Source organism: Aspergillus eucalypticola, assembly GCF_003184535.1.
Source record: "Aspergillus eucalypticola CBS 122712 chromosome Unknown BO83scaffold_19, whole genome shotgun sequence".
Taxonomy (NCBI): Eukaryota; Fungi; Ascomycota; class Eurotiomycetes; order Eurotiales; family Aspergillaceae; genus Aspergillus; species Aspergillus eucalypticola.
The window spans coordinates 176,527-203,715 of record NW_020290293.1 but is presented as its reverse complement, the minus strand read 5'-3'; the positions used below and the strand labels follow the sequence as shown (position 1 = coordinate 203,715).

Sequence of the window (27,189 nt, the reverse complement as noted above, 5' to 3'; positions counted from 1 at the left end):
TGTGGGAAAAAGAAAACTTTCTATCCAAGTGGTATACTTCGCTCAACGACTGAACAACGAACGGGCTAGCCGAACAAGTAATTGACATTCGCAGGATTCACATCAACGGGCCGTAATCCGCAAGATTGCCAGGACTGTTATAAGTTCAAATACCTCGACCATGGTGCTGCTATCCTTTCATATGGTTTGGCAGCCAACCGGTTTTGCCGGTGGTTTCCTGGCGTCACGTGCTGCTGCTCATCTCCCATTTATCAAATGACAGTTTGATTTAATTTTTTAATAAAATTGGAATAAATAAATTGTTGGTTCCGTCAGCCGCCAGTTCCCCGTGGAGAGCTGTTCAGCAACGAAAGACTATGTCCACATGTATTGAGTACTCCCTATCCTCTGCTGGACAAGTACAGTTGCCACAGGTATAGTCCCTCCAGGACATAGAAAGGTTTCCACGCAGCTGGCAAGGCAGATTATCCAGGAATATAATATATATATATAAGTAAAATATACTCTGTAAAGCTTCTGCTCTTTTCTACTATAAATTTAGGTACTTCTAGATCTATTTATATCTACCTGATCTTATAACACTAATAGTTTTTTTTCCCCACATCATTGTATGATTGAGGCATCTACTGGAGTAGATGTAGTCATGTGCCTGGTACTCAGGTCGCCCACGAATAACCTCTTGCTTTGTTTTGCTGGAGTACCTAGATAAGCTACGAATTCAACTCACTCTTTTGCTGCAATTTGCGTTCGTTCGCTTGTTTTTTTCTTGTTGTTTCGTTGCTTTGCTAGTAATTTCGCGCCTCAACAAGTTAAAATGTTATATTCATAAGAAATATTTATTTACAGGTCTACCCTGCGCTCAAGTTACAGCAACTCCACAAATCAAGTCGTTACCACGCGATCTTCGCAACAGGTCCCCGTGGAAACACGCGGACCAACACCTTTCGCAACTCATCCATGACCAGGACGCCAATCGCCAGACCCAATGGAATGAACCAATATTCCAACGGAATGGAAGCAGTATTGAATAGTGACTGCAGACCAGGCACCTCCGTCACAAAAATCGCAATCACCAAGGACATGAGCATAGCCAGAGGCAGCCATGGATTACGACGTTTTGCGCGAATGGGATCGGCCTGCAGGATGGACATGCGCTTGCTCCGGACGGAGAGGATATTGCCCCATTGCATGATGACCAACGTGACGAAATACACGCTCTGTCCGACATAGTTAAAGTGCGTTAGCTCGGCCTCTGTGTAGCCGTAGAAGCCGTCGGAGTATTTCTCGAATGCGAATACCAGGGCGTGGAAAGGGATGCCGGCTTTCTTGTACATGTACAGGAAGAACATGATATGGGCACAAAAGGCTTCCATAACTCCGACGAATAGGTAGGACTGTCCGTAGATACGGAGGTTGATGAGGTGGTCCGTCTTATGGTTGCGAGGTGGGAGGCTGAGCAGGTCGAACTCTTCCTTCTCCATGATGAGCGACAGCGACAAAAACAGATCTGTGAACACACAGATGATGATCATCAGGAAGGAGCTCAGCGGCAACGGTACGCCGAAGAAGACGTTCATGATCACTGGCCAAATCTCAGACCAACTGCCTGCCGGAAGCAGATAAGCGATGACCTTCTGGAGGTTCTGGAAGACCAGCCGGCCCAGGCGGATCGCCTCCACAATGGAATCGAACTTATCCAACAAAACTAGGTCCGCCGCTTCGATGGCAACATCACTGCCTGAGACAATGGCGATTCCAACATCAGCTGCACGCAAGGCGGGAGCATCATTGACACCGTCGCCTGTCACGGCCACCACACTGTCTCGAGACTTAAGCTCCTCGACGATGCGCAGCTTTTGCTCCGGAGTGGTACGGGCAAAGACTATCTCCTCATACTGGCAGATTGAATTCCATTGGTCTTCGTTAAGAGTCGAGATCTGCGACCCTTCCACGAGCAGACTACGTCTCGATCTTCCCTCATCCTTCTCAGCTGGCGCTGCGACTGCGGATGACACCAGGTCCGCGACGGTATCCGGCTCAGCAGTTCCGGTAAAGATACCGATGTCTCGTGCAATTGCCGCAGCAGTCAGACCAAAATCACCGGTCACCATGAAGAAGCGAATGCCAGCGCGTCGACATGCCGCCACCGTTTCAGGAATCTCCGGACGGGGAGGGTCGATGATACCAAATATGCCGATAATTGTCAAGTCCTGCACGCCATTGGCTAGCAGCTCATCGTTGAAATGGTTTGTTCCCAGCGCAGCAGTCGGTGCATATTCCCGCTGGCAAAGAACAATAACTCGCTGGGCGCGGCGGGAGAGCTTTTGTTGGAATGCAGTAAACATGTCCTTCGCAGCAGCATCCAGAGGCTTGGCCACACCGTCTTTGGACCAGTACGAAGTACACTTGGGCAAAAGAACATCTGGGGCTCCTTTGACATAGATGAGGCTGTGGGTCGAGGAGGACGGATTTTGGTGGACAGTAAGCATCCACTTGTTTTTCGAGTTGAACGGTATTTGATGGGTGCGTTGGTAATAATGAAGGTCGGTGTGTCCAGCTGCTCCGAGCATCTCAGCCAAACGTAAAACGGCCGCGTCGGTCGCATTGCCATTTACGACGCGTTCAGGAATTGGCAAGGCCAATGTTTCTCGGTCAAAGAAGGCATCGTTACAGAGCTTGGAGCCTCGCAGGAGGGGCTCAAGAGGCTCTGGAAGGGGAATCGACTTCTGCTGTGCGGTCACCAGATCCTCAACCAAGAATTCCTGGTCCACGAGGCCCACCGACTGCACAAACATCTTATTCTGGGTCAATGTCCCGGTTTTGTCTGAGCAGATCACGTTGACGCAGCCAAGGGTTTCCACTGTCGCCAGTCCCTTGGGCAGGATGTTGTTTGCCTTCATCCTCTTTGCGACGATCATTAAGGTGAGGGCAACGCCGACCGGCATACCCTCGGGAATGAAGGCGACTACGCAGCCCATAACATCGTTCAACATCTCAACAACGCTCATGTATTGTGGGTGGTCAACGCGCAGCCAGCCCACCCAGCTGAAAAGGATGGCTGCCGCTAGGATGACGGTCAGCACCACAATGATCCGTACGAAGCGCGTGATCTCCTTCTGGATGAGCGTTGGCTTCTCCTTCACGTCTGCTGTAATGGACGCCAAGCGACCCATGACGGAGCGACTCCCAGTCAGGACAACAACACCAACAGCATTGCCATTGGTGACACCGGTGCCCATGAAGGCGATATTGCGCGTCTCAAGGAAGTTTTGGTCGGTTGCGTCGGTGGCACCCTCGACTTCATCGGACTCTCCCGTCAGAATGGACCGATCGAATCGAACATCCCCCGAGCTTTTGATGATGCGCATGTCAGCCGGCACCTTGTTGCCAATGGAGATATGAACGACATCTCCCGCAACAAGGTCAGAAGCTGGCAGCTTAATCAAGTTACCTTCGCGGAGAACAAGAGCCTCCGCAGGCAGGAGGCCCAGGATCGATTTCATCACGCGCGATGTCGACCAATCTTGGAAGGCGGAGAACGATGCTTGCAGGATGATGACGATGATGACCAGGATGGCCATGGCCAGGTTTGTCACTGAGGGAGGATTGCTGAGCGGTTTCCAGCATATGAAGAAGATAATCACGCCGATCCAGAGGACCGAGCAGAAGCCACCAAAAACATAGCCAAGGATCTTCTTCACATAATTCTCCCCATGGTGTGCGATGATGTTCTTCCCGTCGCGTTGAAGACGAGTAGCTGCCGCGTCAGTACTCAAACCACGGCCTGCGTCGACATTGAACTGCTGGCACAACCGGTCGATAGCAAGTACATGGAAGTTCAGACTTTCGAAATAGTCCTGATCTGGTTTTTTCTCTTCCTTTCCTCGCTCTTTCAGCACATGTTCTGGGGCTGCCTGGGATTCGGAGATTTGAAATGAAAGGGTACGGAATTCGATTGGGATTCCAGCTGCCGTTGGGGACTGGGGAATACTGCGAGTGCTGCGAATGGTATCTCGACTGCGGGAACGTTTGTCGCCAGGGGAGTATATAGACCGAGTGCCGTCTTGTACATTGGGACTGTGGAAGGTGATTCGCTGGGATCGGGCAGTGCTTCGCACCTGGTCATTGGGGGTCTCTTCATCGGCTTCCAGGTCCAGGGTGGATGAAGAATCGGCTGGCTGGTCCGCAGACACAGCAGCGGTGGGAGTGGTCATGATGATGCAGAACAAAAATGAGACAGGTCACTCTCGGATGACACTCTCGATAATGTGCAGTGATGCACTGGATGTAGTTCGACTGTGCGATGCGAATGTCAAAGATAGGTTGGCTGAGGAAGAAGGGGTTGCTGCTGGAAATTTCAAGAGCAAGCTCCAGGGAAATCCCCCCGTCTATTTATCTGCTTCCACGCTGTCATCGTGAACTCGAGACCAGTCCTAAAAAGTCATGGTATGGTGGGATGGCAGTCCCTATATTGTGGAGGGAAGCGAGAAAAAATGTGTCACGGCGTCTGGGGATGGGCAGGCAGACACTTTCACCTGCCATGAAGGGCAAAGAGGACTGTGCGGACCCCCAAAGCCATACGAGAGATTAACAGTGTCCTGCTGCTAGTGCAGGGAAGCGGCTGTCAGGAACTGGCCCTGGGAAATCCCTCACTGGCCCTGTGGATCCTGGTTGCCGTACCATGGATTGCTCCGGTCAAGCAAAGCTGGCAGAAACAGTGCTACTGTAGCAGGTACTCTATGCCAACATGGGGCTGGCAGCAGTCCAGTAAAACTGTGATTATTTTCCCTTACAAGACGAGTCACCGAAGTGGGTGCTATTCGGATATCCACAGGTCTTCTTCGCACAGGCCGAATTCAACGACGAAACCTGGTACTCAGACCCGTCTGTGCGATTCGCAAATAATCTCACACGTGGAGAAGAGGTTGAGACGGTAGTAGATAGCATAGCTGGGTCATTGCTTTGTATCAACGCTGGGATGAGATCCCTATAGCCGATAGACTCTGTTTCATTTGTCGCCGATTGGCCTGTTCCCGGAAATAAGCATCTCCACGTGGGGTGCTGGCCTGGCAAACTTGTAGAACAAGACATCCACCCTTCCAATCACGGTCCCTGTGCCAGGGTGGTGTCTGATATGGTCTTTGTTTTCTGTACATCAACATCCAGTAGCGATTCTATCCACAATTCCTGTTTGGCTTCTTCCCGTGCAACTGGGCAATCGTAGAAAGTGTCATTGGAAGCACCCCGTGTTGCCTTCGCACAAATGTCAGATTTGCCATCCTGCCAATATACACTGGTTCATCCTCACTTCGCTTGGTGCTGACCCCATCACTGCGGGATTTTTGTGGCCCAAAGAAGTGCAGTTCCGTTTTATCTCTGGTCTGTGACCTCGTGGGAGAGGGCAAGCCGTGTTCGCGACCGACCGACGGGTGGGAACCAAATGAATCGCCCTGAATAATCCCGCATACTTGGGACCACGCGGGAGTGCCCACCAAGCCGGCACCACCTCAAGCTCGACTCGAATCGACTCGCCTCTGTTCCGTGGCAACAGCAAATTTTGGCTGCTTCTGTGTGTGTGTGACAAGCGGACTTTCTTTCTCCGGACTGTGACAAGTCTACAGCCCACTACCGGGGGTTGTTCTCAAGTGCGTGATTTTGTAGGGCTCGAAAATTTTCGAGTTGCTTGCTCTTGGCTTGTGTCCTATGGGAGGCATGCGTCTTCACTTTCGTGTCGAATACCTTTTACGTCTCGCGACTGTTGTCCCTCGGGCTTAGTACTCTTACTCCACTGGGATTCATGTTATGGTCGAATCTTTTGTCTGTAGCACTGTCTCTTTGAGTGAGGGTAGTAGCGGTAGTATGATATCAATGGTTCTACTTTTGTTGCGATCTTCGTCAGTCCAGTCTGGACACTGTGATAGCCCGTCCAAGGTAATGATACGCTGAGGTATATATGCTCCAAGAAATGCAAGTGTCTGTGGACTTTTCACCGCGCTGTTTCTCGTCCCCTCCTGAAGCTATGCATCCCAAATTCTAATCTAATCTTTAATGGGTTCTCTCCTTCACAAAGGTAATCTTTCTGGCCAACCAACACCCGAACGTAACACCGACCACCTCGCCCTGTACGTCCCGTTGAAATACAACTGTCCAGTTCCCCGGTGCTGGCGCATCGAGGCCTCGTGCGCATACGAGAAACCAGATGTCGTCTCCCAGGTATCGCATGAGCTCAGCGGGCCCGTGGCCGAGGAATCCCTTGAACGATCCGTACAGCATACCACCGGCTCCGCTGCATAGAAATATGGAGTCCATTTCCGCACCGTGGTATCGGCCGACATAGTCGCCCTTGGGCGCCTGTTGACCAGCAATGATCCGTTTAGCCTGGATGTGACGGTTGTCGAAATTACGGTGGAGTATGAGGATATCGGAACACAGCGTGGCAGTTGCCAGGTCCGACCGTGCCTCAAATTCCTCAGTGAGCTTCAGTGTCTCGTCATCACCCGTATACGTAACGATGACTTCTCCTGGTTCCCCTAGGCGAACTTCAACCACCAGTTGTGCCTCCGGGTCAAAGTAAAATCCCGCCCAGTTTGGGGCCGGCATGGAAAGCAGCCCATGCTGTGCAGGGAGACCAAGAGCTTGCTGAAGAATATGCCCAGCTACCTCTGCGGCATCTATCTCATGATTCAGCATAGCCACAACGGCAACTCGTTCTGTTGGTGCTTGGGTCCGGTGCAGGCGATATCCACGAATGGCCCCGCCATGGCCGATTGTCGTAGTCTGCCCGAACTTTATATGTTCCAAGCCATATCCATACCCGGCTGGTGTACCGTCATCGAATAACGGCTCTTTCGCGATCTCTCGATACACACTCTCCCGATCGGCCCATGCCTTGTCCAGATAACATTCGTACGCGATCATATCCTCCAGGCTGGCCACGACGCCGGCGTCACCGGACCATTGAGTTCGGTTGACGGCCGGTATATAGCCAAAAGTTTCGTTGCCTTCGTATCCCACACATGGCGGGGGCAACTTAGCGTTGTCTGCGCAGAGGGTTGCGGTTTTCATCCCAGCGGGCAAAAAGAGTCGTTTCGAGAGCAGTGCTCCAAGAGAAGTTCCACTAACGTGCTCGACAATGCGAGCAAGGATATGGAAGTTAAAATTACAGTAGGAGAACTGTGTGCCTGGTTGGAAATGGAGGGACTTGGTCCGGTCAAACGCTTTCTTGGCGTCTTCCGCGAGAGTGAAACCCCCTTCCGGTTGTGTGCCCCAGAACATCGACATGGCCCAATAGTCTCGAATTCCCGATTGATTGTTACAGAGGTGGTCGATTCGGAGACCGTTGTTGTCGATGAGCTCGGGAGAGACCAATTGGCGAAAAGCATCCGACAGTTGCTGAGGTATATCGCCTCGCTCCACCATGGCTGGTGTGGGGTTGCGCTCCAGATCCTTGAGGATCAAACACAACATCTGCTTCGTAATCGAGCAGATTCGCATAAATGTTGAAGCAGTCATGGGGATCCGTTTCCGCAAATCCGCATAACCCCAGGTATACTTTCCAGCCAGTTCACCATCCTTGATGATGGCGACCGCTCCACCAGGGCCTCGATAACGCGAAGGGACTGCTTCAAGTATAGCTTGCATGTTCGGGGACGTCACTGAAATCCTGTTCAGTATGGAAATGATACAATTCAATGGTAAGAAGAGCTTACTTGTAAAGGTTATGGTAAATCACACCACGCAGCTTGGAATCTGCAAAGCAGTAACCATACAGGTAGTTGTTGAGATCAAGTGCCTGCTCCTTGAGAGATGGACCAGAAGGGTATCGGGCACCCGTTTGGGAAACCGCCGGCTCTGGCCGCACCGCGCCCTTACCCAAACCGGCATGGCTATGCGGTTAGTCATCTACTTAACGATAAGAGAATCTTAGAGTGCAATTAACTATGGCCAATCTTGGGAGGCGATTGAAATCCGTAATTACTCAATATCAAGCTAGCATGGAAAGGTTATCGTGTATTCTAGAGGGTCCTGCAGCCGAACAACCTGTGTCATAACCATTCACTGTCTGGGGAGAACGCACCATTGAACTACGACCGCCTGAAAATGGTTTAACATACTCGCCGTTGAAGGAGAAATCAGGAAACATTCTTAATAGCAGCCAGGACGATGAAACAGCGACATCCACCTCACCATCGTACACGTGGTTCCACCGGGGCTCTGAGACATGAATAAACCACCAACAGCAGAACATCCCACCAAGCCTGTGTTGCTAGAAACATTAGTGCCCAGCTGGGCTGCTTCGAGCCGGTGAGCAGATATTTGTACCCCAGCCAAACCCCTATATGAGCCCCCGCTAGAACCAACTTCCCCACGGTGGATGCCCCGATGACGACTTTTCGTTGCATTCTTGGCCCGCCGGCTCCATCATATAGGATGAACAATAAATATCCGACCCAGAAGCCGAGCGAAATGGTGAGGCATAGGGATGCGAAATATGGGAGTAACGAAGGCGGCTCTGCTGGGGACTTGATGAAGTTGTTCAGACATTTTCATATCAATGGGGCGACAAACATACCAGCTCTGGGGGAGGTACATAGCTTCGGTAAGCCCAGACGGTGGAGATGATCGCCGTTGTCATGAATGTGAGCCCACTCAAGGTTTGGATGACGGGAGCCGCTGGAATGACGAGGGAGGTCCGTCGACGGGCAGAATGGCGTCTGACATGGGGACTGGCATCATGCTGAGTAGCAGAGGCATAAGATGGTAAGAGGGGCTCTGTTGACATGGCTGCTATCCGGACCGTTGGCCCGTCCGCATATAGTAAACAGAGCGGACGTTTGAGGAGCCGTGGATTCTCAGAAAGAGTGGGGGAGACCAAGTGGATATGCCCAGCGGCTGGCGATCCCATCACATGATGGACCGGTGTTTGCTGTGTTTGCAGAACACCAGCCAGTGTATTTATTTACATTAGGCATTATTTCGAGTAGTACATAACTACTTGTAGGTAGTCTGTACACAGTGAGATATATACCTCCTTACTCCCGGGCATGGTTGACTTCGTTCAACCACCATCCCAATTCCACTCCTAATCTCCCCTCCTGATCATACATGACGAGATGACCGGCTCCTTCGATGAGCACCACCTCTCTCGCATTCAAACTGGCTCTCAGTCTCTCTGCTGTCTGCACCGGGATCCATTGGTCTTCTGTACCCCAGATAATCCTGACCGGCATCACCTGGCCCACTTCGGAGTATCTCCCCTCGACTGCCTCTGTACTGCGACTGTTGGCTTGCGCCATTTGTCTAATGAAGCCTTTCCGGCCTTCCTCGTTAATGATCCACGGGCGCTTCAACATGTCCATCGTTTCTTTGCTCAACTCTGTATATGCTGCATTCCGGATATAGGCCTCAACCATTCCTTCGAACATCGGGCCTGTCAAACTGGTAAACGCCTCTTCATTTTCCGCCACTGATTTAAACAAAGGCTGTCCGAATGGCCCCAAAGCAACCACATTGATCAAACACAAACTGGCAAATTCGCAGGAATGGATGAGGTGCGCCCGTAAGCTCATCAGCCCCCCGTGATCATGGGCGACGACATGTGCCTTCTTATACCCCCGAGGCCAGTCCTTTGACCAGGAATGGTATAGAGCAGCAAATACCTCCGACTGCTGGGCGAGGTCTCCATCTAGGGCGACTTCTTTACTGATCAGTGCCTCTTTCCCTAAGAGAGGGATACCCAGTGGACTATCGCCGAATCCCGGATTGTCAAAGAGATAGACATGGAAATATCTGGCAAGGGAACGTGCAAAGACGTGCCAAACCCGCGAAGACCATGGGGTGCCATGCACGAAGATCAAAGGTGGCAGGGAAGCATCACCTAATGCGGTCCAACGCACAGCGTATTTGTGAGTAGTAGTATGGTAGTGAAATATTTGGGTGAGAGGGAAGTCAGCGGCAACTGCAGGGTCCATATTGCTACAATATTGACTCTTAAGATTTTAAATTGTGGTTGTAATGATAGTACTCTTGAAATTGCTTCCCCACCTATGGAGATGCCAACCCCGCTTCGACGTGATGCGACCGAGTGAGCTTAGCTCCATTTGTCATCCTTATCTTCCCCTCATCCCCACATCTTCTGGGAGTCATCGCATTTCTCAAATTTATCCCATTCCAATTTAGTTTCCTGGTCTGGGACTTCGTTGTCGCTATTTAAAATGTCATCATCAATTGAAAGCGACCGCGCTGCCTACCTTCTTGACGCGCAAAACAAAGCGGTGCAACTATTTGAGGAAATCGAACGAGACCTGATTCGACCGGGCGTGAGTGAAAAGACACTCAGCACTGAGATCCACGAGCTGGGAGCTAAACGCCATGGAGTCCGTACTCACTGGCATAAACGAGTGGTCCGCAGTGGACCAAACACCCTGAGTCCCTTTGCCGAGAACCCGCCCGATCGCATCATTCAGCCCGACGATATCCTGGTGGTGGACCTCGGCCCAGTCTTCGAAGAATGGGAAGCGGACTTCGGGCGCACATATGTTCTGGGAGATGACCCGGCGAAGCTGAAACTACGCGATGCGCTGGACCCCATATGGCACACGGTCAAGCGACGGTTTCGAGAGAACCCAGATATGACAGCGGAGGAATTGTACGCCATCGCCTGCCAAGAGGTTCAACAAGCGGGATGGGATTTCGGTGCTCCCATCGCAGGTCACCTGGTGGGTTCTTTCCCGCATGAGAGAATTCCGAATGATAAAATCAGTTTGTATATCGCACAAGGCAATGGGGATAAGATGATGGTCCCCGGTCGCGATGGGCACATGCGGCACTGGATCCTGGAGATCCACATTCACGATCGGGCGCGCGGATTCGGGGGGTTCTGCGAGCAGTTATTGACGGTGGATTGATGCGATGTGCTGGATGCGCCTATCATGCGGAGAAAACGTCAGCAGACAGGTCATGGATGCCTTGGAGGGCAAATGCCGTGATTATGGGGTCTTTCACACCATTAAACAAGAATTAGAGGATATAGGAACCAGAGTATAGAAGATTAGAGATATCAGGACTTCTGATCGCATTTATATATTCAGTCTTATTTAAATTGCATTATTACTAATGATGGTAATTGTATTCAATCAATATCCCTCCCCCATTATGAACTGAAAAGGGTAGTGATGTATTTCTCTTCGGTTGTGCATCATGATCGATCGACCGGCAACTCGTCATTCTATATACTACGTAACTATCTATCATTCACACAATTGAATACTATGTCCGCTGACAGACTTCCCAAGCTAATATTTCACATGCAACACCAGGGAATGTGGGCGGAATTTACAACTCCAATTTGCCAAGGTGTCTAGACATCCGCCCAGGTGCCAAGAGTGGATAGTATTCCGCCGGGCACCCAATCTCCGCCATCGATGCTCCCCAGTCCACAGTCCTGCCCAGAATCATATGCACTCAGGCTTGGTAATAGTACCTGGAGAGCTTTGAAGGTGCCCTACTTAAGGTATCTATTTATAATTACCTCTCTTGTCTTCTTGGCCATATTGGCATTGGCTCAAATTATTAAACCATATTAGTCTTGGCCAAATTATTGTTAGTAATGTGCATACCTTCCTTTTTCTGGGTTGGTTTGACCAGATCTTGCTTATCCTTCACACTACCATGATTGCCTGTAAGAAGTGGTGTCCACCTCGAATGGATTAATTCGATCAGGAGAACAGTCCGTGCGGCGAGGCACCGACTACACGTCAAAATTCGTACTCAATGTCCATTAGCCAAATCTGCATTTTGGGATTCTGGAGGCTTGGCAGAGTTTATTCTGTTGGGGTCACCCAAAGTACAGCAGCCAAGTTCTGCGGAGCGGGATGTTGGCACAGTCTCGGCGCCAATGCCTGCCCCTCCTGTTAAACTTTCCGCCAACCCTACGGGGCAATAGGTGAAGTTACTGGGGAGCTGGGGGCAAGGATGAGTCTGGGGCACCCAGATCCAGAGACTTACACGAGGTCGTTCCCAATCTCTTAAATAGCCTCTTCCCCCGCGCGGAAAGGTATCCCGCTGAGCTTTGCCATACGCACTTGATCCGTGTAACCTGCCGAGTACAGCATACCTGTCATCTCTAATGCCAGCCGAGAAGCAACATTCAACTTCCGACCGGGGCCCCGGGGTTATTCCGGGTCCATTGAGTGGACCAGCCCATGCTCTGACTTACAAGACTGTCATCAAGGAATTGGGTACAGCACTCGACGATGGCTTGTCTCCCGAAGAGGCGCGGCGTCGTCTGGACCAGTACGGTCCCAATAAGCTGGATGAAGGCGAAAGTGTTTCCATTGCAAGGATCCTCCTTCGCCAGGTGGCGAACGCCATGATGCTAGTTAAGCGGCCCACTCTCCATTTTGTGGCATGAAACACGTCTGAGATTCCGATATCTGATCCAATTCTTTGCTGCAGGTGTTGATTCTGGCCATGGCGGTCAGTTTCGGGATTCAGTCGTGGATTGAGGGTGGAGTGATCTGTGCTGTCATTGTCCTCAATATCGTCGTCGGGTTCTTTCAAGAGTACGCCGCGGAAAAGACTATGGAATCGCTTCATTCACTCTCGTCGCCGACCGGTACAGTCTCACGAGGGGGGCAGACCTTTTCGATTCCATCGCAGGAGATTGTTCCGGGTGACATGGTTGAGTTGAGGACTGGAGATACTGTTCCCGCGGATATACGGTTGGTCTTCTTTCATTATCTGCAATAGCCTGGACTGCAACGATACTAATTCGTCTCTGAACAGCCTAGTTGAAGCCGTCAATTTCGAGACCGATGAGGCCCTCCTGACTGGCGAATCACTCCCTGTTCAGAAAGAATGTGATTCCACTTTCAAGGAAGATACAGGCCCGGGCGACCGTCTTAACATCGCGTACAGCTCGAGCACCGTTACCCGCGGCCGTGCTCGTGGTGTAGTCATTGGCACAGGCATGTCCACCGAGATTGGTTCCATCGCCCTCGCCTTGCGCAATAGCAACACCAAGCGTCGTCCTGTCAAGCGTGGCCCTGACGGAGAAACCAAGAAACGCTGGTATCTCGAGGCATGGACTCTCACGGGAACGGATGCCGTCGGTCGCTTCCTTGGCATCAATATCGGGACGCCCTTGCAAAGGAAGCTATCTAAACTAGCCTGCTTACTGTTTGGCGTCGCGGTTATATTTGCCATTGTCTGCATGGCCGCAAACTATTTCAGCAGCAACAATGAAGTCATCATGTACGCGGTTGCGACCGGTATCAGTATGATTCCGGCGTGCTTGGTGGTTGTTCTCACCATCACCATGGCAGTCGGCACCAAGCGTATGGTGGAGCGGAATGTCATCGTTCGCAAACTCGACTCGCTGGAGGCCCTCGGTGCTGTTACTGATATTTGCTCGGATAAGACTGGTACGTTGACTCAGGGGAAGATGGTTGTCAAAAAGGCATGGATCCTATCTCGTGGAACATATTCTGTTGGCGCATCCAACGAGCCATTCAACCCTACCATTGGCGATTTGAGCTTTGCGCCCGTATCTCCTTTACAATTTGGTGAAGAGGATGAAGGTCTTCCGGGAGCGAATATTGAAGATCTAGTCTCAGACAATCGTCAACTCCAGGACTTTCTCAATGTTGCCGCGATGGCCAACCTCTCTCACGTGTTTGAATCTGGAAATGGTGAATGGAACGCACGAGGCGAGCCCACAGAGATTGCGATTCAGGTATTCGCATCCAGATTCAATTGGAACCGTGACCGTTGGACCAAAGGACAAGGCGCGTTGTGGCATCAGAAGGCCGAATTTCCCTTTGATTCTACAGTAAAGAAAATGTCAGTCATTTTCAGCAAGGTCGGATCAAAGGATGATCAAGACAACGCCACCATGGTCTTTACCAAAGGCGCTGTTGAGAGGATAGTCGACTCATGCACGTCTGTCATTTGGGATCAAGGTTCCTCCACACCGGTGCCTCTGACTAACGAACATCGCAACTTGATCTTCCAGAATATGGAGGAGCTAGCCAAGCTCGGACTGCGAGTACTAGCACTAGCTCAACGTCCATACACTGAACAGGCACGAGTACTAGAGGGTTCCGACCTGGAACGTGATACTATTGAGAAGGACTTGTGTTTTCTAGGCCTGATCGGGTTGTACGATCCGCCACGACCCGAGACGGCCGGCTCAATCCAGGCCTGCTATCGCGCCGGTATAGTTGTCCACATGGTCACTGGCGATCATCCAGGTACTGCAAAAGCAATCGCTCAACAAGTGGGGATTCTTCCATCGGATTTCAGCACCGTAGCTGCCGATGTCGCGGATGCGATGGTTATGACAGCAGGTCAGTTCGACAAGCTTTCAGATAAGCAGATTGATGCGTTGCCGACCCTTCCCTTGGTAATTGCTCGCTGCGCACCTCAGACCAAGGTGCGCATGATCAGCGCCCTCCATCGCCGCAATCGCTTCTCAGCCATGACCGGCGATGGTGTGAATGATTCGCCATCACTCAAGCATGCCGACGTGGGTATCGCAATGGGACAAGCGGGATCGGATGTCGCTAAAGACGCTTCAGATATCATTCTCACAGATGACAACTTTGCCTCCATTCTCAACGCCGTTGAAGAAGGTCGTCGTATCTTTGACAATATCCAGAAATTTGTGCTGCACTTGCTGGCTGAAAACATCGCTCAAGCCTGTACCCTTCTCATCGGACTGGCGTTCAAGGATGCCGATAATCAATCCGTCTTCCCCTTGGCTCCTGTTGAAATCCTCTGGATCATTATGATCACTTCAGGTATGCCCGATATGGGCCTGGGAATGGAGGTAGCCGCCCCTGATATTATGAACCGTCCCCCCCAGAGCAAGCAAGGTATCTTCACGTGGGAAGTTATTATCGACATCCTGGTTTATGGAATTTGGACCGCAGCGCTGTGTCTAGCAGCATTCTCTGTCCGCATGTGGGGATTTGGTGACGGCAATTTGGCCCGTGGGTGCAATCAGGAGTGGTCGGACCAGATCCAAGATTGCGAACTGGTGTTCAAAGCCCGTGCTACAACATTCGTCTGTCTGACGTGGTTCGCGCTCTTCCTGGCGTGGGAGATGATCGATATGCGACGGTCATTCTTCCGCATGCAGCCTGAATCTAAGAGGTACTTCACTCAGTGGATGTACGATGTTTGGCGGAACAAGTTTCTCTTCTGGTCTATCATGGCTGGGTGGATCACCATGTTCCCTATACTTTACATCCCTGGACTGAACGACGTCGTGTTCAAGCACAAACCCATCACATGGGAGTGGGGTATTGTGGGCGTCGAGGCGGTTCTTTTCTTCCTGGGTGTTGAATCATGGAAGTGGGCCAAACGAGTCTTCTTCCGTCGCAGAGACTGTAAGAATTTACAGTTGGCTTCAATGGAGAACATGCCGGGGCAACCCTAACGAGTGCTCTCCCCGGCCACAGATCACTTGGCTGGGGAGTAAACTCATATTGCTCCGGGGTGCGTCTCACGGAGCTAGGCGCTGCAAAATGCAGGGCTGGTATTACCTATGGTGGAGGAACGGGGTAAGTATAGATGGTATAGCGAAAGGGGGGCCTCTGCACCCAGCAGATGGTATACCCTAAAACGCTAGTTAGGAAGCAAGATGGCATTGGTAAGAGATTGGTTATAGTTGTTTTGGGGTGGGTAATTCTATATTAGGATAGTTCTTTAAAATAGAAAAGTTGACATTCAACCACACTGATATCTACAGTGGTAGCATCCTGCGATAAGCGGGGAAGCCCGTGATAAGAGCGATCGGCCATCCCCGCATTCCATCCCTGCAGTAACACCAGCTTCATTATTCCCTTCCCAACTCCAACAATCTTTCTCTCTTACGAGCAGATGCTTTAAACGTGAATCTCACGACTACTCACTATGTCTCCCCGCCCCGTCATCGCCATCGCCGGCCTAGCCTGCGAAACCTCCATGTTCACCCGCGCCCGCACACTCGCCCCCGCATTCCATCCCCGCCGCGGCCATGAAATCATCGACGAATACCCTTTTCTCAAACCTGGTACAGAGCTTGGAGACGCAGCAGACTGGCGCGGTGCACTAATTGGACATGCACTACCTGGGGGCATTGTAGTCCGGAAATCATTCGAAGAGTTGGCCGACGAGATTATGTCCCGATTAACCGACATTGTCAAGTCAACACCGCTGGACGGACTATGGTTCGATATACATGGTGCTATGTGTGTGGAAGGTCTTGATGATGCAGAGTATGAGCTGTTGCAAAGAATCCGACGGGTCATCGGACCAGATGTTATTGTTTCGGCGTCAATGGATCTCCATGGCAATGTCTCGCGTGATCTGGCGCATCAGACGGATCTGATTACATGTTATCGAATGGCGCCGCATGAGGATGAGGCGGAGACTAAAGAGCGTGCGTGTCGGAATTTGGTTCATTTACTGGCGCGTCAAAAGGAAGTGCGGATATCTCGACCATTCAAGGCGTGGATACCTCTTCCTATTTTGTTACCTGGCGAACAGACATCCACGAGGGTGGAACCTGCTAAGAGCCTCTATGAGCTGGTGCCCAAGGTTGAATCGTTACCGGGTATCATTGATGCAGCAATCTGGGTCGGGTATGCCTGGGCTGATGAGACGCGTAATTGCGCTGTGGTGATGGTGACCGGGACGTGTGAGGAAGCCGTCGCTGCAGGGGCGGAGCGTCTGGCAAGGAGGTTTTGGGAGGTCCATGCAGAATTCCACTTTGTTGGTCCCACAGGATCATATGGAGAGTGCATTGATGCCGCATTGCAATCATCAAAGCGACCGTTCTTCATCTCGGACTCGGGAGACAACCCGACCGCTGGGGGTTCTGGAGACGTCACCTGGGGGCTTACAGAGCTGCTTGCGCGACCTGACTTCAAAGAGGATTCAGGTCCAACTGTTATCTACGCCAGTCTGCCGGGACCACAAGCGATACAGACGATAGTAAAGGCAGGGGTTGGCGCAACAGTCACTGTCACGGCAGGGGCTGAGGTGGATTATACTCATGCAGACCCTCTCACGATGACTGGACGAGTTCATGCAATTAAGCACGGTGATAAAGACGCAGTAGTGGAGGCAGTTTTACAAGTTGGCTCAGTATTTGCGATCCTGACGGAACTTCGCAAACCATATCATCATGAGCACGACTTTACCGACTTGAACCTTAAGCCGCGTTCAGCTGATATTGTTATCGTCAAGATAGGCTATCTGGAGCCAGAGCTATTCGACATGGCGGCCGACTGGTTACTAGCATTGACTCCAGGGGGAGTGGACCAGGATTTAGAGCGTCTGGGACACCATCGCATTAGTCGTCCGATGTGGCCGTTCGACAAGGTGTTTTCGACGCCACCGGATCTCTGTGCAAGGATGATCCCGCCTTCGAACGCGTCATTGGCGTAGAATAGCCCGCATCCGGGAAGAAAGAAAGTATCTTTGCGATCTGCAAGGAATCGGCAATGACGGAGCGAGATTTTCCATCGGAATTGCACGTGATGGAAGATGCTAAATAAAGCATTGCGCTGCCAATCAGATACTCCGAGCCGTGCTCCCGTTTGGGTTGTGGATCTCGGAATTCTTCATTGTCTCAGTGGGAATTGGTAGTGAGCTGTCATGTTTGACTGGTAGCAGTAATGCGTACCACCAAGTGTGTTCTGTTACCTACAAGAATATAAGGGGTATTTAGCTATCCTGCACAGCCATTATGTGCAGAAGCGATGCAAAATAACATTCGTCAATATGCTCAATCCAACAAGTAGGGCAGCTCGCATTCAAAATATATTTGTACATGTCACATTACTATAACTCCTCGATTAAATCCCTTGATTTTTAAACATTTATAATAAAATTGCGTGGCGTCTACTTCATTCCTACTACTTGATTTCTTTGTATTGTCCTAGAATACTACCTTTGCCCACAGGTTGACATATTACTTAAAGTCACCCGCCAACCAACCCCCCTACATCCAATCCCACGATGCAACCAACTAACGAAAACCTACCACAACATAAGCTTTCTGGACCCAGTAGCGCCCCCATCTACCGTAAAGGCTGTACGCCTAACATTGGACAAGTTGATAACTCCATTTTTCCCCCTTCCCCCAAACTAGCGAGTAATGTCACGGCCTGACGAGCGACTAGTGAGGCACTATTGAAGTGGGTGCCCCCTCCCTCCTTGATTATTTCTTTTTCCACCTTGTCCCGGTGAGGTGGTCGGTTACTCTCCATTATCATGCTGGGGGTGTCTTATAACCCACAGAAACAATCTAAACAATACAAACATCCTAACAAATATTGAATACAGATCGCAAAAATATATATAAATTGACCGACACTAATACATCAATCCCACTTTCCTACAACCTCTCAATCATCTTCACTATAACACAACCCCCCAACCAAACCTAGATACTAACAATCTACAAAAGAATCATTCCGGTACCAGACAGCACACCCACAGCAACAAACACCACCAACTGACCCAACCCAAGCGTAGCAGTGTAGCTCATGTACCCAGGCACACCAGCAGAGCTACTCTCCGAACTACTGCTGCTGGAGTCACCAGTGCTAGTACCGGCAGCAGCAGACAATGACACGGTACCCGTACCAGCGGTGCCAACAGCCTTGAGCAGGGACGAACAAGTACCAGTAGGAGAAGTAGTGGAGGTAGTAGTAGCCGAGCCAGCAAAGTCACAGGCGGAGGCACCGTTACCCTTCTCCTTCTGCTCCTCGTAGTAGACGTTCAAGGCCCAGTTGAGCATCTGCTTGGTCGTGCACATGCTGTAGGCGCCGTACTCTCCGGTCGTGGCGTTACCGGTGATGCCCGCGCACACGCCGTAGCCACAGACGGTGCTGTACAGGTCGGCGTACTTCGTGCTCGACACGCTGTCCTTCACCACGCACGAGAGGGTCTCTTCCATGCAGGAGCAGAGTTCCGAGTTGGGGGCCGGGGGCAACGCGCTGGCGGCTTCCCAGCTTGAGCCGACGGTCGGGCACGACCGGGCGGCGGTGTTGGTGGGCGTGTAGCTGGCGCTGTTGGTGCCGGTGGGGCTGACGCTGTTGATCTCCTCCGAGTACGAGGAGAAGCCGGTTAGGGTGCTGACGGAACCGTCGGAGATAGTGACCAGACCTGGATGGTGTTAGCCATGTGTCTTGAAGTAGGATTCGTTAGTGGCAGGGAGGGGGAGGAGGAGGAGGTGTACCGTAGTCGTTGGCATCCTGGAAGTACTCGTAGACGATACCACCGGCGAGCCAGTAGTCCATCTTAGGGCCGTACATGACGGGAACGTTGCTGAAGGAACGGGGCTGGACGGTGATACATCCATACTCGGAGAAGAAGTAAGGGACGGAGTAGTTGCTCAGGTCCTCGGTCATGACGTTGTAGCCAGACTCAGTGTAGCTGGAGTCACCGCACCACTCGTAGACATTGTCACCGAAGAAGTCGACGGAGTCGTCCGAGTCACCGCAGTTGAAGTAGTCGACGAGGTCAGTACGAATCTCGGAGACATCGGCGGCGGAGTAACCGACACCGATAGTGCGGTAGTTCTTGGACTTGATGTAGGCCTTCATGTCACGCACGGCGGCCTTGACGTAGGCACTGGCACCGGTGGTGTTGACACTGTTGGAGTTCTCGTTACCCGCGAAGAAGCCCAGAGTGTTGGTGTAGTTGGCCAGCGAGTCGACCACGCTGGCGTAGTAGTTGTACAGATCAATGGTCCACTCCGGGTCGCTACTGTCGATGGAGTAGTCCGAGGAGGACAGATCCGCCAGCACATAGATACCTGCGTCGGCGAACAGGTTCATACAGGTGGTGTGATCCGCGTCTGGGTCAACGTCGTAGACACGCACCACGTTGGTGTTGAGTTCCTGCAGGTAGGGCAGATCCCGCTTGCAGATGGTCTCGTTGGCGAGGGGATCGACGAAATCGACCGTGCCAGCGGAGGTCGTCGTGCCGTCGTCATCATAGGGGGCTGTTTTATCATTAGTTTGAGGCAACAGGCCTAGTGGGCATGTTAGGTTGCTGCTTACGCTGGTAGGCCACACCACGGATGAAGCTGAGGCAGGTTAGCAGGTGCTGATAGAGGATAGAAAGAGAGGGCAACATACAATTCCGTGCCGTTGTTTTCGTAGAAGAATTTAGAGCCCTAGGAAGAGTCAGCGGGATGAATAACTGGATTGGTAATGGTGGCTACCTTGATGACAATGGCTGGGGCAGAGGCGACAGCCACGTCGACGAGGGCAGCCGCCGCTACAGCAGAGACGGCGAGCTTCATAGTGAGGGGAACGAAAGAAGACGATGCTATAGAACGAGTGTGGTGGTTGTATTAAGATAGAGCGAATGTGGTGGTTAACGAGAGGAAGAAAACCAAACAAAAAGGCTAAGCAAAAGGATACAAGATGGATGGATGAAAGAAGAAAGAGAAAGAGAATCTGGAACGAGAGACCAAGTGGGAGGGAGGAAATGGGAGGACTAAGAAGGAAGAGATGGAGACCGGCGAGGCGAACCTTTGCTAGTCTGGACTCTTATTAGTTGTTAGTTGTTAGGGCCGCAATGGCCTGCTGCCTACGGAAAAAGCCCATTGGCCCCCCTGAAGGTTGTGTCAGGATGAGCAGAGAGACTGGGCCTGATGGAACGGCGCTACCATTGGGGGAGCCAGCCAGTCTCTCTGATTGAGTAGTAATTTTAGTACTTTTACACTAGTTAGCTGACAGCCCCCAGCAATAATGATGATGATGACGATAATAAAATCTTACGCGGTGGTACAAAGAACACCAGCGATATGGGAATCCAGCAATTAGGCTCGTGAGCGACATCTTGGCTGATCTCTTGGCTTTGCTTAACGATTCTTGGGGGTTCCCACGCAGCGGGTCTCGGATCCAGCCGGCTTGGTGACTGGCCGATCGCTGCTCGGACATGGATAAGTTCTGTTCCCCTTTTGCCCCAGTCCACGCAAGATTTTTACTAAAATTACGACTACTTCGTACTTAGGCCAGGGAAAATGGGAGGGTCACAGGGTCAACAGGGTCAAAAGTCCCTATCCCCATCGCTGTGAGTCCACCAAGCCCCTGAATCCAGGGTCAAAGGGTCACCAAGGGTCAAAAGGGTCAAAAGGGTCGAAGGGACAGGCAGAAATCAATCAGAAGGGAATTAATTGGCAATGGTGCGTGCCTCGGAGTTTAGGGCGATTCTCGGACAGCCGACACACACAACCCCAACTGCGCCATGGTTACTCGTCCCGAGGGGGGAAATTCTCATTCCACGTGCCATGCAGTGGACACATCACCCAGAATAAAAATAATCACAACAATAATGTTACAGTAGGATGAGAGGCAGTGTCAGGAACGGAAAAATGGAATGGAAGTGCCCGCTGAATAATCCCGCATCCTTCGGTTTGATTGCTGTTGACGCGTTGCGGGCGATGATCCCAGCCAGTGGCCGCTCGGGTGCCACCCGGCGGGTGATTTCATCCAACCGGTTGGTTTCAGATGCGCGGCCTTGGGGGCGAGACTGGTACGACTGGAGCAGACTGGACGAGTGATGGCTGGATGGGCAAAGCAAGCATTTTTATGGTCGATGACACCACTGCCCACTCCTCACTCTTCTGCTCTGTCGAGTAGCGATCGGCACTGGACGTGCGGCCCCCGGAGATCCGTCGGACTGCCGATACCCGCCCATTCGGGTTAGTGCCGACACAGACAGAACAGAGGGAGAGAGGAGAGTGAGAAACAGAGCGAGACGAGTTGAGGGTTAGGAGAGAGATATGTGTGTGAACCACCATTCATTGCGTATGATGTGTAGTTTATATTAATTGGGTCGTTGAGCTCATTTATCTCTCCCACAGCCAATGCCACCTCTCCATGGTCCTCCATCGGCTCACATCGGTGCAGACATATCCCTTCAGTGAAAGCCGACCGTGCAATGACTGGACAATCGCCTTATCGGCATCTGCATGTCTTACAGAAATTCAATTTCACAAATGACAAATTAGGCTCGTATACTAGTGGGCCAGGGTTCTGGGGATGCCGGCCTTCCAGTGGTTTATTATTGAACCAACGTGAAGCGATGCCAACCGAACTCCCATGCCCTTATCGAGTCCAATGAACTCGTTCGGATTGCATCTGCAGATAGTCAGATACAATCAGCTTTACACACTATGTCAGCGTTTTCAGATCCTGCCTTATCGCGTCCTACGCTAAAAATGCTTAGCCTGCAGGGTTGAGTGCTTGACCTTGTGCAGAGAGACCCTGTGCATAGCGAGAGCCACTCCGCTCTGCAGCTCTTATCGTAAGTCCCATGTGGCAACCACCATGTGCTGCTGCTGCTGCTGCTTCTACCAGTGAGGCTTTTTCCCGGGCTGGCCTCGTATATAATGCAGGCCACCCCTCCTGCAGCGTCGGGGACATACCGTAGAGTCAGACCTCATTCATCGATCATGGAAAACAAGTCGGCTAGTGTGTCTCCTGAGCAGGAGATACCGAGCTACAATGAGAAGCCGAGTCAGGAGTCCCCTGCCTTAGAGCCTCAAGTGCTTGAAAAGGGTCAGACGGTGCGCATTGGCGAGGATGATGACTATGACAGCGACCAGGTGGTGAGCACGGCTCAAGATCTCGTCACTCATATCATCAAGGTCGAGGATGATCCATCCCTGAACCCATGGAGCTTTCGCATGGTCTTCTTGGGTAATATTGTCTCCGCTACGACGTGTTTTAGTTGCTAAGCTCCTGTAGGTGCCGGGCTGTCCATCTTCGGCGGTGTGCTCCAGGAGATCTTCTACTTCAAGCCGCAGACCATCTACGTCTCGCAGGTGTTCCTCACAGTCATTGCCTATATCTTGGGAGAGCTCATGGCATATGTTATCCCTCGTCGTGGTGCCATCGGAAAGTTACTCAATCCGGGCCCTTTCAATGCCAAAGAACATGCCGCCATTTCCCTCATGTCCTCCGCCGCTACACAGTCCGCGCTGGCCACCGAGGCCTTGTCAGCCCAGCAACTCTTCTACGGAGGCTATCCTAACCACGCCGCTGCCGTCTTCATCGTGCTGTCCTCTCAGCTGATTGGTTTTGGTATCGCCGGTCTGCTGCGCGATGTCATCGTGCGACCAACCAAGATGATCTGGCCCATGACCCTGCCCATCAGCAGTCTGTTGGAGTCATTGCACAAAGACAAGGCACAGTCCAAGGCACGGTTGAAGATCTTCTATATTTTCTTCTGCATCCTGTTCTTCTGGACCATCATTCCCGAGTACATCTTTCCCCTTCTGGAAGGTTTCTCGATTTTCTGCTTGGCCGACCAACACAGTCTAGTTTTCACGAACCTGTTCGGTGGTGCTTCCGGAAACGAGGGACTCGGATTTCTCTCCCTTTCCTTCGATTGGAACTACATCGCCTCGTTGGGCTCGCCACTATGGTATCCGCTGTATGCTATGACCAACAATTTCATCGGATACCTGGGCTGCATCATCCTCTTCATGGCCGTCTACTATGGCAATATCTGGCGTTCTCAAGACTTCCCGTTCTTGTCCCAGTTGCTCTATTACGGCGACTCCAACTCCACCTACTACAATGAGTACAACCAGACCCTGATCCTCAACTCCGAGTACATTGTCGACCCTGCGGCCCTCAAAGAGCAGGGTCTGCCCTGGCTGACTGGAACATACGTGGTCTACCTCATCACCTCGAACATGGGAGTGACCGCTACACTGACCCACATGCTCCTGTGGGATTTTGACGATATCAAGGTCGGCTGGGCCTGGGCTGCCCCTAGCAAACTCAAGAAATGGCTGAAGCTTGAGACCTACAAGTTCTGGAAGAACCAGGAAACCCCCGAGGAGCGTCTCGCACGACGCGTCAACGACGAAACACTCGATCCACACTACCGTCTTATGCTGCGCAACCTCTATCAGGATACTCCGCTGTGGTGGTGGGGAGCTGTGCTGATTGCGAGCTTTGCCGTTGGCTTAGGCTGCTTGTATGCGATGAAGTCTACGCTGCCGTGGTGGGGATTCATCGTCGGCAACATCCTCACGCTGGTGTTCATGCTCTTCTTCGGTGCGCAATACGGATTGACTGGGTTTCAGTTCAACGTTCAGCCTATCTGTCAGATGCTGGCAGGCTACATGTTCCCGGGGAAGCCGTTGGCTAGTAAGTGAACTTTCGCTTGAGTGTCTGACCCAGCTAACGTGCAGACCTCTACTTCACCTGCTTCACCTACAACTCGCTGCAGCAGGGACAGGTCTTGGCCAAGGATCTACGACTAGCGCAACAAGTGCATCTATCCCCGAAGTGCACCTTCTTCGTGCAAGTGATGGGCTGCATCATCGGTGCTCTATTCAACTACGTGATGATGCTGATGTATGCTCCCTACCTCCCTATACCCGACTTACCCCCACTAATTATGAACAGCATCGTCCGAAACCAATCCGAAGTACTCATCTCCATTGACGGCACCAACATCTGGAGTGGCGCCAATGTTCAAATAAGTCCCCCTATGCCATCCCACCATTTACCACCAAGCTAACACCCCCAAACCAATTCAACAGTCTCGCCATAGCCTGGAGCATCGCCAACGACATGTTCTCCATCGGCGGCCGCTACGAATGGGTCACAATAGCCTACCTCGTCGGCTTCATCGTGCCGGTACCCTTCTGGCTCGCCAACCGATATTACCCGCACCCAATTTTCTCATATCTCAACACCTCCATTATCCTCTGGTACATGGGTTGGTTGTTCGTGGGTATTAACGCCTCCATCATGTCGTACTTCCTGCTGGGATTTGCGGCCCAGTTCTGGCTCAGACGGTATCATCCCCAGCTGTTTAATAAGTATAATTATATTGTATCGGCGGCGTTGGATGGTGGCACGCAAATTTGTGTGTTTATTCTTACGTTTGCTGTGTTTGGGGGGAGTGGAGTGGAGCATGCATTTCCGTGAGTTACCCCTTTGGAGATATGGAGGGGAGGTATGATGGGTCAGTGCTAATGATGTGATAGGACTTGGGCGGGAAATCCCAATACCGATATTCATAATTTGGATTATTGCAAGGTCAATCCGGCGACTTTGTAAGTGAGTGGCAGATGTGCATGGGCTGGTAATGTCCGGTATGTGCAGGATGTAGGGGGTAGTTATGGTACTTTCTAACCCTATGAGGTGTAATGCCTTCAATGTGATACGTTATGAACCAATATACAAGGGATTAAATGGATGATAGCCTAGATCTGGCATCATAGTCCCAACCATCCGTAACAAACACTGCCTGTGATAGATTCTCGTTGGACTCGCTGAGAATGGCAACAAGGAGATACCAATCTCCAAGCCAAATAGAACAGACTACGGGTTCGGAATGTGATGTTATGAAGCCGACAACGACAATGAACCTGTAAAGAAATTCGTATCCTAACATATGCTCAATCTACATCAAACGCCTCATCTACTCCTTGGCCCCCACAAACGGACACCCCGAGGCAGTCTTCTCCTCACCCTCCACCTTAGTCTGCTCATGATCCTTGGCAATCTGGCGGAACATCTCCAGCGGATCGAACCACACATCAATGCGCTGCAGTTTGAGCGCATCATTGACCTTGGCGATCACGATACCCTGAATATCGATAGGTCCGCCGTGCGCAGCGATCTTGACCTTTTCTCCCTTGCTATACCATTATCAGTCCACATCCACACATAGATCACTGTTCGGGAGGAGGGTATGGAACATACTCATTAAATCCAACATAGTCCCTAGCCATAACACCCCAATGCCTCCACTTAAACACCACAACCGGCGGCCCACTGTATACCTCCAGGACCTCCCAGGCAAACGTCGGCATCATGCGCTTAAACGACTTGTGACTCGCCTCGAAATCATTATTGGCAGGATCGTAGTACGCACTCGGCGTAAGGAGGGCATTGTACGTGCCGACTTTCAGCATGTGTTCGCCGCTCAGCGGGGGCCCGCCGTTCAATGTGACGTGGTATGTCTCGTGGTCGATGGTGCGCCAGTCTGCGAGGTTGGTCTTGAAGGACGCTTCGATTTCCCAGTTCTTGACGAGGTTCTCGACGAGGAAGGGGAGGCTGCCGGATTCGTGGGTCATTTTCTTGGCTAGTGATTGGAATGGTTAGTATTGGTTTGGGAGGAGGTTGGACTGGCAGGGGGGTAGTACTCTCTTCGTAGTAGGCCCGGGTCTTGCTGTAGTCCGGGGGACCACCGTGACGCCAGGCGGCGTCTGTGTCGTTGAGGACCGCATTGGGGTCCAGAACGTAGTCGGGAAGTCCTGCTGCGTCGCCCATTGTGTGGTGGTGTATACTAGTGGAAATTGGGGAAATCTTGAGTAAAGAATCGACAGGGGTAGATAGCCAGACTATATATCCTCCGCCCCAGGCTAGAGTCTTGTCAGTCTCCGCCTCTCAGGAGACGTGGCCTATAACAATGGCCTCGGATTTTCTGAAGCCACTGCGACAATAGAATGCACTAATTTTGCCTAGCAGTGGGGGTGTCAGCCGGCTTAACGTCTGATTTAGTGTTGAAAATAGCGCACATGGCCTATCTATCTGGACCGGTTGCAAAAACGGCCAGGTCGCAGCCGTTTGTTATCGCGCTGGTTTAGTCTGGGACCGGTGGTAGTACTCATTCCAGGTGCAAGAACCAGAAGACTGATGGGAGGGGTCGGATGCATTGACCAGATAGAGGGGCCATTTTTGTTCATGGTTACACTGTACGTACTGGGTCCTTGTGGGAATCGTTGGATCGATGGATCGTCTTGGCCTCAGCTCGGTCTCCATCCGAGGCTGTCAGCCCCAACACCATCCAGTCCCGCGTTGCAAGAGATCCGTCCCCCCAAAAAGGTTAAGTAGGTCACTTTGTGCAAAATCTGTCATGTCGATCTCCTGCGACTGATGAAGAACCGACGCTTTTTTCTTTCGCTCAGTGACAATAGGCAGAATGTTATTGTATCGCCCAAATCATGCCATTGTCGCGTGTCTCCGACGGTGTTTCCTGCGATGCAGGGGTGAGATCTTAGGTCAACATCCGCGCTCCAATAAAGCAATCGCGCTTACACATCGTTCCGCACTTAACAAGCCATGGTGAGTTCTGAGAGGCACGTTTGGTCGAGGTGGATCAGATGTTTATTATAGACATTTTAGGGCGGCTGGCCGGTTTCCCGCC

General features: G+C 51.6%; 10 protein-coding genes across 10 annotated transcripts; 4 read left to right on the top strand and 6 right to left on the bottom strand.

The window, feature by feature from the left end:
* Nucleotides 1-758: 758 nt before the first annotated feature.
* Nucleotides 759-4,506, bottom strand: BO83DRAFT_379984 (cation-translocating P-type ATPase). Its single transcript, XM_025531638.1, has one exon. It carries the CDS (start codon nucleotides 4,212-4,214, stop codon nucleotides 891-893), a length of 3,324 nt encoding a protein of 1,107 aa, XP_025386123.1. The 5' UTR covers nucleotides 4,215-4,506; the 3' UTR covers nucleotides 759-890.
* Nucleotides 4,507-5,846: 1,340 nt separating this feature from the next.
* BO83DRAFT_379983 (beta-lactamase/transpeptidase-like protein) lies at nucleotides 5,847-7,764 on the bottom strand. Its single transcript, XM_025531637.1, has 2 exons — nucleotides 7,710-7,764; nucleotides 5,847-7,655 (listed from the first exon to the last, which is right to left on the bottom strand). Coding segments are annotated over exons 1-2 (1,611 nt in total). The 5' UTR covers nucleotides 7,711-7,764; the 3' UTR covers nucleotides 5,847-6,045.
* Nucleotides 7,765-7,966: 202 nt separating this feature from the next.
* BO83DRAFT_379982 (uncharacterized protein) lies at nucleotides 7,967-8,655 on the bottom strand. The gene is made up of 2 exons (XM_025531636.1): nucleotides 8,573-8,655; nucleotides 7,967-8,522 (listed from the first exon to the last, which is right to left on the bottom strand). Exons 1-2 carry the CDS (start codon nucleotides 8,633-8,635, stop codon nucleotides 8,184-8,186), a joined length of 402 nt encoding a protein of 133 aa, XP_025386121.1. The 5' UTR covers nucleotides 8,636-8,655; the 3' UTR covers nucleotides 7,967-8,183.
* A 360-nt stretch (nucleotides 8,656-9,015) lies between these two features.
* Nucleotides 9,016-9,987, bottom strand: BO83DRAFT_418666 (alpha/beta fold hydrolase). Its single transcript, XM_025534830.1, has one exon. It carries the CDS (start codon nucleotides 9,969-9,971, stop codon nucleotides 9,033-9,035), a length of 939 nt encoding a protein of 312 aa, XP_025386120.1. The 5' UTR covers nucleotides 9,972-9,987; the 3' UTR covers nucleotides 9,016-9,032.
* A 159-nt stretch (nucleotides 9,988-10,146) lies between these two features.
* On the top strand, nucleotides 10,147-11,073 carry BO83DRAFT_379980 (M24 family metallopeptidase). Its single transcript, XM_025531635.1, has one exon. It carries the CDS (start codon nucleotides 10,215-10,217, stop codon nucleotides 10,905-10,907), a length of 693 nt encoding a protein of 230 aa, XP_025386119.1. The 5' UTR covers nucleotides 10,147-10,214; the 3' UTR covers nucleotides 10,908-11,073.
* Nucleotides 11,074-12,127: 1,054 nt separating this feature from the next.
* On the top strand, nucleotides 12,128-15,661 carry BO83DRAFT_448801 (cation-translocating P-type ATPase; the record flags this gene model as incomplete). The annotated part of the gene is made up of 3 exons (XM_025536702.1): nucleotides 12,128-12,379; nucleotides 12,457-12,722; nucleotides 12,787-15,661. The coding sequence occupies 3 exons, from the start codon at nucleotides 12,128-12,130 to the stop codon at nucleotides 15,440-15,442; spliced, it is 3,174 nt and encodes a 1,057-aa protein (XP_025386118.1). The 3' UTR covers nucleotides 15,443-15,661.
* Nucleotides 15,662-15,686: 25 nt separating this feature from the next.
* On the top strand, nucleotides 15,687-17,754 carry BO83DRAFT_74306 (M81 family metallopeptidase). The gene has a single exon (XM_025537566.1). It carries the CDS (start codon nucleotides 15,919-15,921, stop codon nucleotides 17,434-17,436), a length of 1,518 nt encoding a protein of 505 aa, XP_025386117.1. The 5' UTR covers nucleotides 15,687-15,918; the 3' UTR covers nucleotides 17,437-17,754.
* A 434-nt stretch (nucleotides 17,755-18,188) lies between these two features.
* On the bottom strand, nucleotides 18,189-20,390 carry BO83DRAFT_364589 (glycoside hydrolase family 72 protein). Its single transcript, XM_025529629.1, has 5 exons — nucleotides 20,225-20,390; nucleotides 20,139-20,176; nucleotides 20,061-20,086; nucleotides 19,235-20,002; nucleotides 18,189-19,161 (listed from the first exon to the last, which is right to left on the bottom strand). The coding sequence occupies exons 1-5, from the start codon at nucleotides 20,303-20,305 to the stop codon at nucleotides 18,452-18,454; spliced, it is 1,623 nt and encodes a 540-aa protein (XP_025386116.1). The 5' UTR covers nucleotides 20,306-20,390; the 3' UTR covers nucleotides 18,189-18,451.
* A 2,075-nt stretch (nucleotides 20,391-22,465) lies between these two features.
* BO83DRAFT_409589 (OPT family oligopeptide transporter) lies at nucleotides 22,466-25,094 on the top strand (the record flags this gene model as incomplete). The annotated part of the gene is made up of 6 exons (XM_025534149.1): nucleotides 22,466-22,712; nucleotides 22,761-24,173; nucleotides 24,218-24,383; nucleotides 24,435-24,511; nucleotides 24,583-24,958; nucleotides 25,022-25,094. 6 exons carry the CDS (start codon nucleotides 22,466-22,468, stop codon nucleotides 25,092-25,094), a joined length of 2,352 nt encoding a protein of 783 aa, XP_025386115.1.
* Nucleotides 25,095-25,262: 168 nt separating this feature from the next.
* On the bottom strand, nucleotides 25,263-26,503 carry BO83DRAFT_379977 (uncharacterized protein). Its single transcript, XM_025531634.1, has 3 exons — nucleotides 26,186-26,503; nucleotides 25,743-26,124; nucleotides 25,263-25,678 (listed from the first exon to the last, which is right to left on the bottom strand). Exons 1-3 carry the CDS (start codon nucleotides 26,310-26,312, stop codon nucleotides 25,459-25,461), a joined length of 729 nt encoding a protein of 242 aa, XP_025386114.1. The 5' UTR covers nucleotides 26,313-26,503; the 3' UTR covers nucleotides 25,263-25,458.
* Nucleotides 26,504-27,189: the final 686 nt, after the last annotated feature.